We start from the raw sequence: 15914 nt of genomic DNA, 5'->3' as shown, positions 1-15914 counted from the left end.
AATTATATTAAATAGAAATAGCACAGCTTCAGACATTTCAGGGAAAGATGTGGTGTAGGTATTTTTTTTCCTCCTAAAATTACCTTTAATTAATAGAAATCAAATTAGTGTTTAGTAAAAAGTAAAATATATTAATAAAAGCCTAATTATTTTTAAAAACAGAAATACCTATAACTAAGTCCATCTGTATCTATCTTTCCATCTATACCTGTAACTTTAAGGGTAGACTAAGAGGCTACACTTTTCTTCAGTAGGACTTAATTATTATTATTATTTTTTACTTTGTATTCTCAAAAGTATAGATGTCCTTTTATTGTTTTCAAAGCCCTCTCCTCCCAAGCCCACAAGCATGGTGGACTCCATCTGATACAGCTCTTTTCTTGCCAGGTAGAAGTTAGGTTTCTGAAGGAGTAAACTGTGAACACCTAGGAGGGAACAGAGAAAGTAGGTAGTTTTCTTTGGTAAACTCTGTGCCCTACCCTTTTTGAAGTGACACTTTTCTTTCTTTCTTTGTGCTTATTGATATTCTAAGTTGTCAAAGTCACTATGTTAATAGGAACCTGAACGTATATGCACAGAGTTTAACGTTATCAAATAGAATTAAGTCCTTAATTCCCTAGTAGCTATGCAAATGATAAATTTGCCATGTGTGATTAGCATTTCCCAGAAATTATCATAACTTAAAATTATTTCACTTAATAAAAATATACGCTTGACTTTTTTCTCCATTCTCTTTTTTTTTTTTTTTGACATATGTATTTGTATACACATGTATATTTTTTCCTGGTTTTAGTTTTATAAATAGCTTCAATCCTGGTAGATTTCAAGAAGTCTTATTTGGCACATTAAAGTTAGGTGTCTCATTTCTCACATTTGCCCTAGAAGCATATTGGCAACTTAACATTTAACAAAGATAATTCTGACCATCTGCTTAATCACATAAGCAGGTGACTCTATGACATATAGAAAGTGATTTTAATAATAAATTCAAAAAGTTCAGATACACACATATCTCGCTTTTTCTATGTTTTGATGTAAATGAAATGTATATTACATAAAACAGTAAACAGATAAATAATAAGCAAAGACTATTTGTAATCCCATTGTAGAGATAATGACATAACCTTTGATGTATTTTCTTTTGATCTTTTTGTCTAATTGTCTAATATAATCATATTCTTTTAAACCTTTAGAAATTTTTATTTTGGCCTCTCTCTTATAAGCAACAAGTGGTAGGATTTTTATATTTTTTTTACTATTTTAATAGAAGAATTTAAGCCATGTACATTTATTGTAACTGACACCTTTGTTCTTTTGTTTTATTCTGTATTTTTGCTTTTCATTTTTCCCTTTGTGCTATATAGACCATATTGGTTGCAAATCTTCCAGATTTGGAAGAAATGTTTTAAATGTTTTAAAGTAGGTTGTCTTTTGACTCCTGTTGTGTATGTCAACAGTTTAGGACATATTTATTTCTTATGCTCCTTCCTTTTTCCTCATCTTAAACTGAAATTATAGACCTGTCTTTTTATTTTAGCTTTTCTTTTGCATTTCATTATTATGTTTTTAGATTTATTTTTTCTTTTGCAGTTAATTTTATGACATATTTACCATAATTAAAATTTACTATGTATTCACATAAATTTAATTGGCTTTAATTTTTATTGCCAGTCATTTTATATTTCATCTTTTCTATCTTTGGATATTTTGGTTTGATCAGTGGGATATATATTTTGTGCTAGAGCTTTTGAATTCTTGCATGTCTGGAAATGTCTCTTACTTTCATACATAAACAACCTCTTGGCTAGAAGAGAATTATTTTCTGAATTGATTTATTTAGTATCTTTTAGTGTTAGAGAAAAATCCTGAGCCAGTGTAATTTTTTATTACTTATAGAGGGATTGATTGTTTTTCTCTCTCCCAAAATGTTTCTAAGATTGATTTGTTTAGACTTGAATCTTAAAAAAAAAAAAATCTTTTCAGGATATTTTAGAATGTAGGTCTTATCTTCATTTTAGAATGTCGGCCTATTCATTTTTCCCAATACTTGATAAGTTTTTAGAATCTGTAGACTCATATCTTCAGTTTTTAACACTTTGTTATATCGGATACCACTTATGGTTTGTTTTTGAATGTCCTTGTATAAAAGCATTACTCCTTTCTTTCTGCTCTCCTGTGTGGTACCCGGCACTTTTCTTTTTTTCAGTACACTGATGAGTTGCCCAGTAGTAGTATGACCCAACTAGTTTCCTTCTGTTTCCTGCTCTACTGGGTGTTGGGAAATGTGGTCTCGAAATCGTTGTAAAGGGAAAGGAGTTGTTAGAGGTAAGAAAAATGGGGGAGCAGAATTACAGTCTTGAAGATAGGAAAAAAATTAGATGTTCCTTGTCAGAATTAGGCTAAATAGAGATGATGGTGTATAAATAAACATCTTTCTCTGCCCTTTTTGATATCATCTGTGTTCTCTGGTTAAGTGGACTATTTCATATGCATCCAAGGGTGTTTTTCTGTCCATCCCAGTCCAGTAGACAGTGTGGCTTTTATGTACCTTTAAGCTTTTATGCTGTTGTCAGTTTGTTTTTTCCTGTGTGTAGCCGTAACTATTTTATTTAGGACTCGGTAGATGTGCCTGGCTTAGCTTACCTGCCACTGTGTGTTTATTGTCGTTTTTACTTTATCCCGCAAAAATATGCCCAGCAATTTGTGTTCCTTCTCCATGGCAGTCCCTCTGCCTTCATCCCTTGAAATCTTCAGAGCCGTAGTTTCTTATCAGTTGCTGTTCACACCAGCTCTCACAGGCCGCGGTGATGTTTGTGGAGCTTTTCGTATCCTAAGAAGCCTTCACTTCCTCGGTGCCTTCTGATCACCACCTTTGTTTGGTGATCATTTCCCTGAGTGCTCCTTGAGCTTGTCACCTATCCAGTCTCTTGTGTTTTTGTTATTGCAAGTCCAGCATTATCACTTCTTTGACAACAATTATGGACTGAAACTGCATGAATTACATTTATTTATGTTGTACTAAGGAATACCTGAGTAAAGAGGCCAAAACAGAGTAACATATGTTGCTGAATACACGACCGACCTTTCCTCCCATGTTGCTTTTATTGCTGCTACTAGAGGCAGTGTAAGCCACAGCTGATGTTTTGGCACACTCTGTTGTTAGTGTCTATTGATATATGAAGGTTATTTAGGCAGGTAAGGTTATCAAGGATCCTGTTATCTAAGTGAGAGTCCTTTATACCTGTTAGCCTTCTATGTTAATAGTTGTAATTATTGTATTATTATTTTTACTATCTTTTTCCCCCATATAACTGAGGGAAGAAAGGTCTCATAGATTACCTAATCTATTTAAAAGTTTTTATATAATTTAGTCACTCATAAAAATTTGGTAGAATAAGAAGTAGAAACTAAATGTTTGAAAAGCTCTTTACAAATGTAAATTTTTAAGACATCTCATTGTAACTCTTGTTACTCTTCTGTTTTAGTGAGTATTATCCTTAGAGGTTGGCCTGTGGGCCAGATTAGGCCACGGCCCATCTCTGTACAGGCCAGGAGTTAAAGATGGCTTTTCAAGGTTTGTTTGAAAAAAAAAAAAAAAAAAAGAAGAGAGAGAGAGAGAGCGAGAGAGACAGAAAGAAGGAGAAGGAGAATATGTAACAGAGGCCCTATGTGGCCCAGGAAGTCTGAAATATTTACTTTGTGGTTCATTATAGAAACAGTTTGCTAGTCTCTGACCTAGTTTGAATATTCCTGTGTCTTAGAGGCTAGTAGTGATTTGGAGTCGATAGATCACAGTGTACCTGACATAAATCCTTACAGACGTTGCCTGTGTACTCCCATCATTACTTAGTGCCTCAGTCATATATAAATGTATACATGAATTTACATAAATACATAAATTTATACACAAATGCCATTATTTAGACAAATACTGTGAATTTTTTCATTGAAATCTGCGGATTTGATGTCCACATTTAATTAGACAGTTAATAAAACAATTTCAGGGGATCAATAGGCAGTCTTTCTAGACTGATTTTTTTCTTTGAATAGAACTTTTATACACTTTCTTTGTTTCCCAAATACAATTTTATGGTGTTCAACTCCTTCACATATTTAAGTTTTAATAGATTAGAAACAATAACAAACCTGTGATCATGTACCAAGTTGCTTATTGAGTTATACTATTTAAAAATGTTTTCAGAGAAAATAAGAGGTCAAGTGAACCAGACATTGGTTATTTGGTTTAATTTTCTGGAAAATAGGATTGCCTTTATCAGATCCCAGTGTCTCTTAGTCCTCATGCTTGGCTGACAGCTTGACAGTGGCTCTGCTGTGGTGGAGATGGGCGGCAGGAAGCTGCTTTGTCAGCAAAACAGAGCTGTAAACTGAGCCGGGGGGAGCCAGGCTTACCTCGTTTTGACCTGCTGATCAGTGATGGGTTTTGTCAGCAACAGAAATGTGGCTGCATGATTTCCTTTAATGGTTTTTGCTTAGCAGTATTTGACGCACGGCTAATATGAGATGCAATGTCTTCTTCCATGGAAGAACCGTATGCTGTGCCCCCTTAATAAAGTGGAATGTGTGCCACATGTTCTTTTGCGACAAGATTGCCAGAAAATTACACCAGCGTTTAAATGAATAGTGTGAGCAGTGTTTTTAGGTTAGCTTTTTTATATTTGGGCATTTTTATCTCCTTTTTTTTTTTAAGGATAAGGAAGTTCTTTTCCATTTAACTTAACAAGTTAAAGTAAGTTTAGGTTTTGATATGCAGAAATACTTCATGTCACCCTCACCACATAATCCAAATTTGAAACATTAAATAAATAACTTTCTTTTCACTCCTGAATCAACCAAGACAGTTAAGAATATACTAGCTGTTTTTTTCCCCCCCAAATGTATTTCTTTTTCTTTCTTTGGATGTGTTTCTCTAACAGAGAAGCAGTCTGTTTATAAATTTCAAACAAAATTTGAAATTGCTTTATAAAAAAGATGTTTTAAAAGGGCAGGATCAAAATTAGAAAATAATTAAAAGAAGCAGAGAAGTAGATGTTATTATGCATTGAGAATATTTTTATAGTGCATTTGAGCACTGAATTTGACCCAGAATTTTCTAATCAGTGACTCAAAGGAAACAAATCAAATTGTGATTGATTGAATAAAACAAAACTTTTTTTTTTTTTTTTCACCTAAGCAGACCCTCCCTCTCTTCCCTGCAATAAATCTACCACTCGTGACTGGTGGGTTGACACAGAACCTATATAATCCTTTTAAGAAGAGTTTGACATTCTCTTTGAAGGTCGGAGAATAGCTACTATCAGAGTTATGTTCATTTCATTGTACTGGCTCTGAAGCCCATGCAGTTACATACCTTATGTCTGAATTTTTGCTAATGGAAGTTACATGAAAGAATAAAATCCCGGGTATTTAGCAGCTCTTACAGTAAGTCTGTTATTTCCATTCTACGGATGTGAGAACTGGCTTAGACGGGCTAAGTTGCCTGCCTTTGTATTATAGGCAGTATGGGGGGGAAGGTTTTCGTCCTGGGATCAGACAACTTGAGTTCAGATTCGGGGTCTGGCTCTGTGACTTTGGTCAACTTATTTAATTTCACTGAGCCATGGGTGTCTCATCTGTGAAACAAATAATATTAGAACGTGTATCTTTGACTTCTTACCAGATGAGCGATATGCATTAGAAATTTATCATTGTGCTCAATTATGATCATGGCTCGATTAGAGTTTGCTTTGTTAATTTTATTATTTTTATTGTATCAGAGTTTGGAATTTGAAAGTGTATTTGGTCATTTCATTTTGCAAATTGTCTTAGTGTTTCACCTCTATTTGCTCTATTTAAAACCTACCCTACACGAGGTAAAACCTTTTTTAAAATATGAATTATTACATGATTTTTAATATTTATCAGAACCATGCTGGCATATCAATAAGAGCAAAAAACTCCAATGTAATTTGTAGATCCATACATTGATATATTGGTAGATGTTACTGTATAGTTCTTGAGAAATTCCAGGGATATAATAATAGGAATAGAACGTGGATAATACGTATTTTGCCATGTTGTGTCCAAGGCTGAAATGAGATATTTTGAGGTTGGTAGACTTCAAATACTAGTATTTCTATTTTGCAGATGGTAAAAGTGAGAAATAAAAATGACTTTCCTGCAGCCAAATACCAAAGATATTAATTACTTGAAGTTTCACTTTTCTTTTTTAATTTAACTGTTTTTACCATTCAACCTTGATGAGCCTTAGATGATTAAGTGTATGTATTCGGTACTATTTTAATAGTATTAATCTATGAGTAACTTAGACTGGTGTCTGCTGTTACTTTGCAGAGTTTTCTGCATGTTTGTGCTCCTTTCCAGCAGTGAAAATAATATGACCATTTTTAAAAGTTGTTTAAAAATGTCATTTTGATGTAATGTGTTCCCACCCACTAAAATAGCCCACACTTTAACAAGATGTTTTTTCTAGCTATCCATCAAAAACTAGAAGCGGATGGAACGGAAAAAGTAGAAGGATCCATGACGCAAAAACTGGAGAATGTTCTGAACAGTAAGTTTTGTCCTACGACCCAAAGCTATTTATGGACTTTATAACGAGCTTTAACATAGTTCTTGGACCTGCTTTCACAGAATGGTCATTGAGTTGCATTTTAATATTTATTTCTAAATAGTAATGATTTAATAAATATAAAGGGGAATGAAAACATTGAAAATGAACATTCTATTTTGTTTGCATTTTATTTATAAGACGTCATAATTTGAAAATAAGCCAGTATGCTTCCTAAGAAGTGAAACTTGCTGCCATAAAAGAGACGAGTACATAAACAGCGTTATCAGGGAGAAAAGTTCTAAAGCAGGAGCCAGGGTTGCCGTTGACCAGAACCCGGAAACACATCTTTGTGTATCTAAGAGTGTCACAGCAAATAGCATCAGCTACTAGAATGACAAATACTTACATACCGTTGATTTACCTGAATCCTCTTTTACCCAAAGTGAGTTTAAGGCAGCTTCACCTTTAAGAATGTAGCTAACTCTGAGACATTTTGTAAAAATTGTATGCCAAAAACAAAACAAAACAAAAAAAAAAAAACTGGTACATACAGAGTTTGGGGTCCCATCCACTTCCCCGTGTATCTTTTTATTTATTGATTTCTTCCCCTGACATCCTAGCTCCCAGCTACTCATCCTGATGGTCTGGAAGAAACTCATCAGATGAATGAAGCCCTATTATAATACTAGCAGCTTAAAAGTATATTATCCTCTTTCACTTATATAGTAAACATTTGACAAAGAGCAGTAATGCCCAGAGGAATCTCCTTGTTTTTATTTTATTTATTTTATTTTATTTTATTTATTTTATTTTATTTTATTTTATTTTATTTTATTATTATTTTTTAATCTCCTTGGTTTTAAATATAACAAATGATGTCTCCATGAAACAGGGTTAAGAATAGCTGAAGCATTTAAGAACTCTTTTATCACATCTATAGTGATTCTGTGAATCCAGGATTGTGATACTGAATTAGTTTTGGACGTCTAGCTCGACTTACTTGTATGATAACTTTCTGAACTTTTTTGGGGCAGTAAATATCTATTTTTAAAGCCCAGGGATCCCTGATACAGTATTTTCTGGAAAGAAAATACTTTCATTTGATGTAGGTGTTCCTTGGTAGTAGAATTAAGTATTTTGATTTCATCTTAAATTTATGAGTTTAACAGCACTTTAAATATTTTTCCCGAGACGCCTGGGTGGCTCAGTGGTTGAGCGTCTGCCTTCGGCCCAGGGCGTGACCCCGGGGTCCTGGGATCGAGTCCCACATCGGGCTCCCTGCGTGGAGCCTGCTTCTCCCTCGGCCTGCGTCTCTGCCTCTCTCTGTGTGTCTCTCAAGAATAAATAAATAGAATCTTTTAAAAAAAAATTTTTTTTTCCCTTGGTGGTAGTGGTGGGGGAGGTTGTGGTTGTTGTTATTTTGCCTTGAGACTTTGCCTTGTTTTTGTCTGAGAACCAAGTCACCAGCTTAGGTGAAATTAATATATTCTGAATTCAACCCAAAGAAACCTTTATTAAAGCTGTTTCTGTATTAGCATAGTCAGCCATTATAAGGTCTTGGAAAGATGTTTCTACTCAGGGATGCTATTTTTGCTGGAGAAATTGTCATCAAACTATGGATATCTATAAAAAATGATATTATTTCAGTTACTTTTAAAAAGTGGTTTGTAAGAACAAGCTGATATTGTAATTATATCATTGTATCAGTAAAAGAAAATAGACACTCAGATTTGGAAAAAAATTAAGATCTGTTTCATGTGTTAGATTTGGCATAGCGTGTTAACATATTTTTTTCTTTTAAGGAGTAGTTTAGGAAATCCTCCCTTGGGACTTGTGGTATAAAATTTGTAAGGGAAATTATCTTCTTTTCCTTTATAACCGCAGACTTTATCTAGAAATGTGTCATTTTAACTTTATTGCAGTTTGGTTTTCTTGGATAAATAGTTGGGGTTAATTAGTCATTTCTTTATGACACTCTCCTTTAGGACTTATTGGTATAAAATTTTTTCTTAAAAGATGTTCCTTTGTAACACTTTCTTTTTTTCTGGAAAATTTTTTTTATGAACTCGGTATTGCTGTTTGCTATCTCAGGATAAAGTTTTGCTAATTCAGGACAACATGCCAAACATTTACTTAAGACTGGCTGTGAAAGGTACCATGTTTGGTTTAGTGAGAGATGTAAAAATGGGAGACACGTAGCTCCAGCCCTGTACGTGTGTCCTCTGTCCAGGTGTGTGTATCATAGCTCAGAAGCTGGAGAAACAGAAAAAAAAATTAGAGAGGGGCACGTGGTGTCTCAGGGTCGGACACTTGGTTTCAGCTCAGGTCATGGTGTCAGGGTCTTGAGATTGAGCCCCTGTCGGGCTGTGTGCTGAGCGCGGAGCCTGCTTGACGCTCTCTCTTCTTCCCCATCTGACCCTCCCCAGCCCAGCTCGTGCACATGCTCTCTCTCCAAAAAAAATTATAGAAATATTGGGGATCCCTGGGTGGCTCAGTGGTTTGGCGCCTGCCTTTGGCCCAGGGCGTGATTCTGGAGACCCAGGATCGAATCCCACGTCGGGCTCCCAGTGCATGGAGCCTGCTTCTCCCTCTGCCTGTGTCTCTGCCTCTCTCTCTCTCTCTCTGTCTATCATGAATAAATAAATAAAATCTTAAAAAAATTTTTATAGAAATACTATGGGAAATGTAACATTTTTTTTGAAAGGAAGACAAGAATAGATGAGTATGAATATAGTTTAGTTTGCTTAGATTATTAGGACTGCTTTAGTCTTATACGTGATTACACACCAATTTGTATGCTTTTTTCTGAGTTATTTTAAATGAAAGTTTTCAGAATTCAAAAGGGCAACCTTTTTCACTTTAAGCTTCTAAAGGTAATGTTGGCTGTAAGAAACACTATTTTATTCAGAATGTATCAATATTGATGCCTTTCATTGAAATTTTTTTTCTTTTCCTTGACGTGTATTTTTTTAGATTTGCTTATGATGAACCTAACAATTCCTTCTTGGTTTCAAACCAGGGATGAAGGGATGACTATTAATTTATATAAAATTCACATATCCAACTTTAGGTCTTTACTTATTCCAAGAGTATAGGACAGTGCTCTCCAATAGAACTTCTGTGATTGTAGTTACTGAGCGCTTAAAATGTAGCTATATTGCTGAGGAATTGACTTTTTAATTTTTATTTAATTTTAATAAATTTAACTTTAAATTGAAATAGTCCCGTGTGGCTAGTGGCTACATATTAGACAGTGCAGGTATAGACAATGTTATAGAAGTATTTATAGTAGCAGCTGTGATGGTTAGTAGCTAAAACTTTTGCAGTGCTTGCTAAGGGTCAGGTATTGCTATAAACATTCTCTATGTATTTAGTTCTCTGTGCGATTTGTGCACATTTTTTTTTTTAAGATTTTATTTATTTATTCATGAGAGATACACAGAGAGAGAGAGAGGCAGAGACACAGGCGGAGGGAGAAGCAGGCTCCACGCAGGGAGCCCAATGTGGGACTTGATCCCGGGACTTCAGGATCAGGCCCTGGGCTGAAGGCGGCGCTAAACCGCTGAGCCACCCGGGCTGCCCTGTATCTATTTTTTTTTTTTTTTAAGTAGACTCCACACCCAGCATGCAGAGCCTAACTCTACATAACCCCATTATTTCCATTTTATTGATGAAAAAACTGAAGCTCAGAAAGATTAAATGAGTTATCTAAAGTCATATAAGTAGTAAGTGGCAGAGCTACTTTACATATAAAGGGATTTATATCTGGAAATCTGGCTTCAAATCTTTTTTTAAACCAACAGAGCTTGCTGTGCATGGTTTTGATAGGCATGAATTTCAATCACCACAGTTGGGTTAAATGTACCTGTCTCCCAGCAGCACAGTTCAGATTTCCATTATCATAGTATATTTGTCATAACTGGATAAAGTACAGAAGTGGTTGCTAGTTGTTCAGTCCACAGATCACTCCATAAATAACAGGTGTGAAAGATGATCAATGAGCAATTACCTATTTTTCTTCAGAATTTGTCTGTGACTATCGCTGTTCATGCACAGACAACAGATCATATCGTTGTGTGGACTCCTTGTCCCCCAGACATAAACTCGGATGGCTCTTTGTAGAAATGGATAACCAAGGGAGGGGATTGACCTGTAAAGATGAAAGTGCATTTTTTTAAAAAGATTTTATTTATTCATGAGAGACACAGAGAGGGAGAGGCAGAGACACAGGCAGAGGGAGAAGCAGGCTCCATGCAGGGAGCCCAACATGGGACTCGATCCCGGGACCCCGGAGTCACCACCTGGGCTGAAGGCAGATGCTCAACCAGTGAGCCACGCAGGCGTCCCATGAAAGTGCATTTTATTTTATTTTATTTTATTTTATTTTATTTTATTTTATTTTATTTTTTTAAGAGTTTATGTATTTATTCATGAGAGACACAGAGAGAGAGGCAGAGACACAGGCAGAGGGAGAAGCAGGCTCCATGCAGGGAGCCTGATGTGGGACTCGATCCCAGGACCCCGGGATCATGAGCTGAGCCAAATGCAAATGCTCAACCGCTGAGCCACCCAGGTGCCCCAGTGCATTTTTTTTTTAAACAGTAATAATAGTGAAGTTCAAATATACCCTGATTGGAGTTACAGACAGTTGGGATGGAGCAGACAATTGGGATGTGGGCACTGCTGCTGGTCAAGAGGCTGGAGTCGTGCAGCCAGAGGAACCCGATAAAGGTGAATTTATCAATGGAAATGAGGAAAGTAGAAGAAAAGGATGAAGACATCCTAGAGGAAGTGGTGCTGAAAACAGTGCTCAGAAACAATCCATGACATTCAGAGTACAATGGATAAACTTAGAAAGGAGTATGATTATTTGTCAAAGTATAAAAAATATGCTGATACATACTGCAAATTTTATGGTGAATAAAAGCAAGCAATCTTGATAATTTTTTACAAAGAAATAGAACACTTGAGTTTTCAATGTTCTAATACTCTAAATCATCATAGTTTATTAATATTGGTTTTACTGTTGTTTTCAGTTTCTTACTGCCAATAGTAAGCAGATATTTAATGTTGCAACAAAGATTTTTAAGTCACAGAACAATGGTGATTTTCTCATTTAGAGTGTTTTCTTGGTTTCCGCTTGCACAGCTGTTTAAGCGTTTGTGCACACTGCCAGCAGGGATTTATTCTGTGTTGCACTCCCTCTCTCAGGAGAACACTGGGTGCTGATTCTTAGTCCTAGTCCTGTGAGCATTTATTGAGCACATGCTGGCTTCATCTCAGGGATGTGAAGAGAGTACTTCTGCATTATTCCTACGAGTTCACAGTGTAATGGAAATCACGGCTAAGCAGGTGATTAGGTGTGAAAACTGTTTGCTGCTGGTGATCCTGGGGTACACCTGGAGCCTGCACAAGGTGCACCTCATTGAAAAGTGCAGTGAAAGGCTCTCAGGAGAGTCTTGGGGCCCTGAAAGAGGAGTCGGAGGTATCCAGGCGAGCAGAAGTTGGCACATGGCAGCAAGTGCACGCGGGTGTCCAAGACGGGACAAGCCTCATGAGGAAGGAGGCCCGACTCGGGCAGGAGACGGTCTGCAGCCCGGGGGCCCGGGTCCAGTGTGCCAACGGGCAGGTGGGATACGGGAGTCTGCTCAGGATAAACCTTCCGTGTCGTGCGAGGATTTGTCTTTATCCTGAAGATCGTTGGTGAGACATTGCAGGATTTTAACTAAAGTGACATTGCGAGCTTTCTAGAGAACGTCCGCTGCCTGCACGGAGGGTGGGTGTAGAGAGCTAGACTGGAGGCCAGGGGCATGGGACCCAGGTACGCGGCGGTCATGTAGAAACAAGCGCTGGGGACTTAATGGGGAGATGGGAAAGGCAGGTGGGGCTTTTGCCGTGGGAAGCGGGACGACAGAAGACGTCTGGCCTCGGGCAGAGGTGGAAGGAGCAGGTTTGGGTCACGAGGAGAAGAGTAAAAGGTAAAAGTTCTGTTCGACTTCACTCGTTGAGTTGGAGATTCCCGAGCGTGGTACCCAGGAGCCTCTTTCTGCCTCACTATATCCGGGTGTGTCACGTTGAGCCTGTTGAATGACCTTTCTGTGTTTCAGTTGCTTGCACTATTGCATGGACATAAGAAGGGACATAAGCAAGTCTAAGTGAATTAGGAATTAATACATGTTCTTAGAATAACTAAGAAGAATTTAGAGGCCTTAGCAGGCTTTAGAACAGCACCGAACGTGGAGTAAGCCCTCCGTTCCGTGTAGAGGTCTGCTGCGTCTTTATGCCACTCACCAGAGCTTCCCAGACTCTGTAGGTTACAAGGGATCCAGAGAGGCTGAAATGTTATTTCTTCCTCCACGGCATCTTCCTTCTTTTCATTCTTCTTCCTCAGCCCTTGCCAAGGGCAGGTAAACCGAGAGCCTAAGAGTTGATTGTGCAGCCTGTACTGTCCTTCCTGCCAGAACCTGAGCAGAGCAGCTGCCTGCTTAGATTCAGGATCTTGTTCTGCGCTCCAAGTCCCCCAAAGCTGACATGCTCCTGCTTATTGCCCTCTTTAACCCAAAGGGAAATCCTCAGGGTTCCTCTTAGGGACTAAATTGGTCCCGTAGGATGATGCTGGAATGTCACAAGAGATGCTCTCATGGGATCCCCTTAAAACAGCCAAGGCTGATTGGATTATATTCGGGATGGCCAAGAATAAGGGACTTCTTCATGAGGAGTATTTGTTAAAAAACTGTTGTGCGTTTAGGGAAAGTATATATAAAGATTAGTCTTTATTAAAAAATACATTATTATTGACCCATGCCATTTATTACCTCCCCATGACTTATTTTAAAACTGGAAGTTTGTGCTCCTTTACCCCCGTCGCCCATTTTGCCCCAGCCTCCCCTCTGGCAACCACCAATCCATTCTCTGTATTGGTGAGTCTGGGTTTTGTTTTGTTCTGTTTTGTTCTTCAGATTTCGCATATCAGGGAAGTCGTATGGAATTTGTCTTTCTCTGACTTCTCTCATCTGGCTTAATACCCTCAAGATCTATCCTGTTGCAAACGGTGGGATTTCATTCTTCTTTATGGCTGAGTAGTAGTGTGTGTGCGTGTGTGTGTGTGTGCGTGTGTGTGTGTGTGTGTCCACGCACGTGCAGGCACACACCATATCTTCTTTCAGGATTACTCGTAGGCTGACACCATAAGGTGTGTATGATTTTGGAGTCAGCAACGCAGAGACGGTAGTTGAATGTAACAGGATTGAATGGTTTGATCCAAATCCTATGTGTAAGGTTGAGAGAAGAAAGACGAGGACTTAAGCCGCTAAGGAACATCAAGCCAAGTTTGTAAAAAAGAAATTGACTTAGTCATAGGCTGGTCAATGTCTGACCATTGGCATTCCAGAAAAGAAAAGAAAAACTAACCTTAATATTAGCATTTGCAAGGTGTAAATTTTCCCATCACGACTGATTCCAAGCTATCAATTTGAGATCACGGACTAGAATTTGAGGAAATGGGAACAGTAGGCTCCTGGGAGCAGGATGGAGCTCCTCTGCCATCCCAGGACCCCAGTTGTCTGTACTTTGGTGCTGCCGAGGTGCAGCGTCCAGCGGGGCTCTCGGAACAGGCGTCAGCCCATGGTCATGACACTCACTCGTGCAGTACTGTGCGACAGACGGTAGCGTCCCTGCGCATTTTCCGCAATCCGTTGGGAGAAACCGAGGCACGTAGGGTCGGTCGTTAGGTCTCTCTGAGCTCCTGGCTTTGCTGCGAATTTAAGTGTTCATGTCAAAGGCACTTGAAGCGACTGGGTCCTTTCATGTTTCCTGCTCTCGTCCAGCTTCCCTTTTCCTAGCAGAGCCGGTTGTGTGGTGTGTGCGCTGTGCGGCCTCCTTCCGTGAGCTTCACCCTCGAGCTTACGTCAAGCGGAGGGCAGAGGTGAAGAGTCGCTTCTGGCATCTGTGGTCTCAGGGGTCGGTGCCGTGGAAGGGACCAGTAAGATGACCTCGAAGTAAGGGAAGGCACAGTGCCTCCTTCACAGCAGCGTCCTTGAAATGATGAGGTAGCATTAGACTTCCGTGTCTGGTCCTTCTAGATGACCGGGGATCCTGGTATGATTACATTTTTTTGTTTTTATTGTTAAGGATATAAGATCAGTAGGGGGATAGGAGCGGGCCTGGCTGGTGTGCAGTTGGCAGTCACTTCTCTTCCCATCCTTTTCCGGCTCTGTTGAGATCCGACTGACCTGCAGCAGCCGGGAGTGTAGGGTGTGTGTTCTGTTGATTGGCTCTGCCCGGCCCTGCACGACGGTCACCACCGTCACATCCGCTGGCGCCCCCGGCCCAGCTCGGAATTCTGGTCTTCGTGGGGAGGATCCTGGAGGTTCCTATGGGCAGTGTTCAGGGGTACGAGGGATACGTAGCCCGTCTCACAGTGCCCTGCGCTGGGGCATCACATGGAGGGAAGCGCCGTGGCTCCTGTTGGCCCTGCGGCCCTGCAGCCTGTGGCCCTGCCCCCGTGGCCCTGCGGCCCTGTGGCCCTGCAGCCTGGGGCCCTGCAGCCCTGTGGCCCTGCAGCCCTGTGGCCCTACAGCCCTGTGGCCCTGTGGCTGTAGCCCTGCGTGCCATGGCCTGTGGCCCTGCAGCCTGTGGCTCCGGGTGCACACGGGGTGCGGGGGGTTGGGGGGGAATGGCCCCCAGGCCTGGGCCACAGGCTGCCTGACGCTCCGCCGGTGTGTGCCCGCGACGCCGCGACGGGAGCTGCAGCTCGTGAGCTGCTGGCGGCCCTTCCCTGCTCGCACAGATCCTACTTCCCCTGCTCTCCTTTATTTGGTCACCGATATAACCATCTAGTTATCAGAGTCGGAAACCCCCAAGATTTCACGGGGAGTGCAGGCAATCCATAAGGCAGGAACAGTTTACGGATAGAAGTAATTTATGAATCAAAATGATTTCATGGCATATTTCTCAGTGTGCATATATTGAAATTCTGCATACATCTCTATAAAGGTAGATTATAATTTCATAGTTGATAATGTCTGCCTATAAATTTTTTCTCTATAACATACTTATTTAGTAACTAGTGAATTTTCTACTTTTACTTATTTTCATACTTTTTAGAGGAATTAAAGTTATTAGTTGGTATTTCTTTCTTACCTTTAAAATACAGTGAGCACATTCTAATTTTGAACACTTACACTTTTGTCCCAAATTCTTTCATTGTGAAAAAAAAAATGTGCTTGGGAATTTAGCATCCACGGCCCATGTATAAGTAATCGACCTTTTAAAAATATTTAGCGGCATTTCCGTATGTTTTCATTTATGAAGCCTGAAATCATGAAGTTTATGTTTTTAAATG

At 39.2% G+C, this 15914-nt stretch overlaps 1 protein-coding gene across 7 annotated transcripts in view; it reads left to right on the top strand.

The window, feature by feature from the left end:
- Positions 1-15914, top strand: part of EXOC2 (exocyst complex component 2) — a 224900-nt gene that overhangs the window by 76763 nt on the left and 132223 nt on the right. For all 7 annotated transcript variants that reach the window (XM_038584007.1, XM_038584006.1, XM_038584008.1 and 4 more), the window contains one exon: positions 6491-6571. In XM_038584007.1, the coding sequence (XP_038439935.1) occupies positions 6491-6571 (81 nt within the window). The remainder of the gene's footprint in view (positions 1-6490; positions 6572-15914) is intronic.

The sequence above is a fragment of the Canis lupus genome, chromosome 35 (genome assembly GCF_011100685.1).
Source record: "Canis lupus familiaris isolate Mischka breed German Shepherd chromosome 35, alternate assembly UU_Cfam_GSD_1.0, whole genome shotgun sequence".
Lineage (NCBI taxonomy): Eukaryota > Metazoa > Chordata > Mammalia > Carnivora > Canidae > Canis > Canis lupus.
The sequence above is the reverse complement of the archived record's forward strand: the minus strand, read 5'-3'. Positions and strand labels throughout refer to the sequence as shown.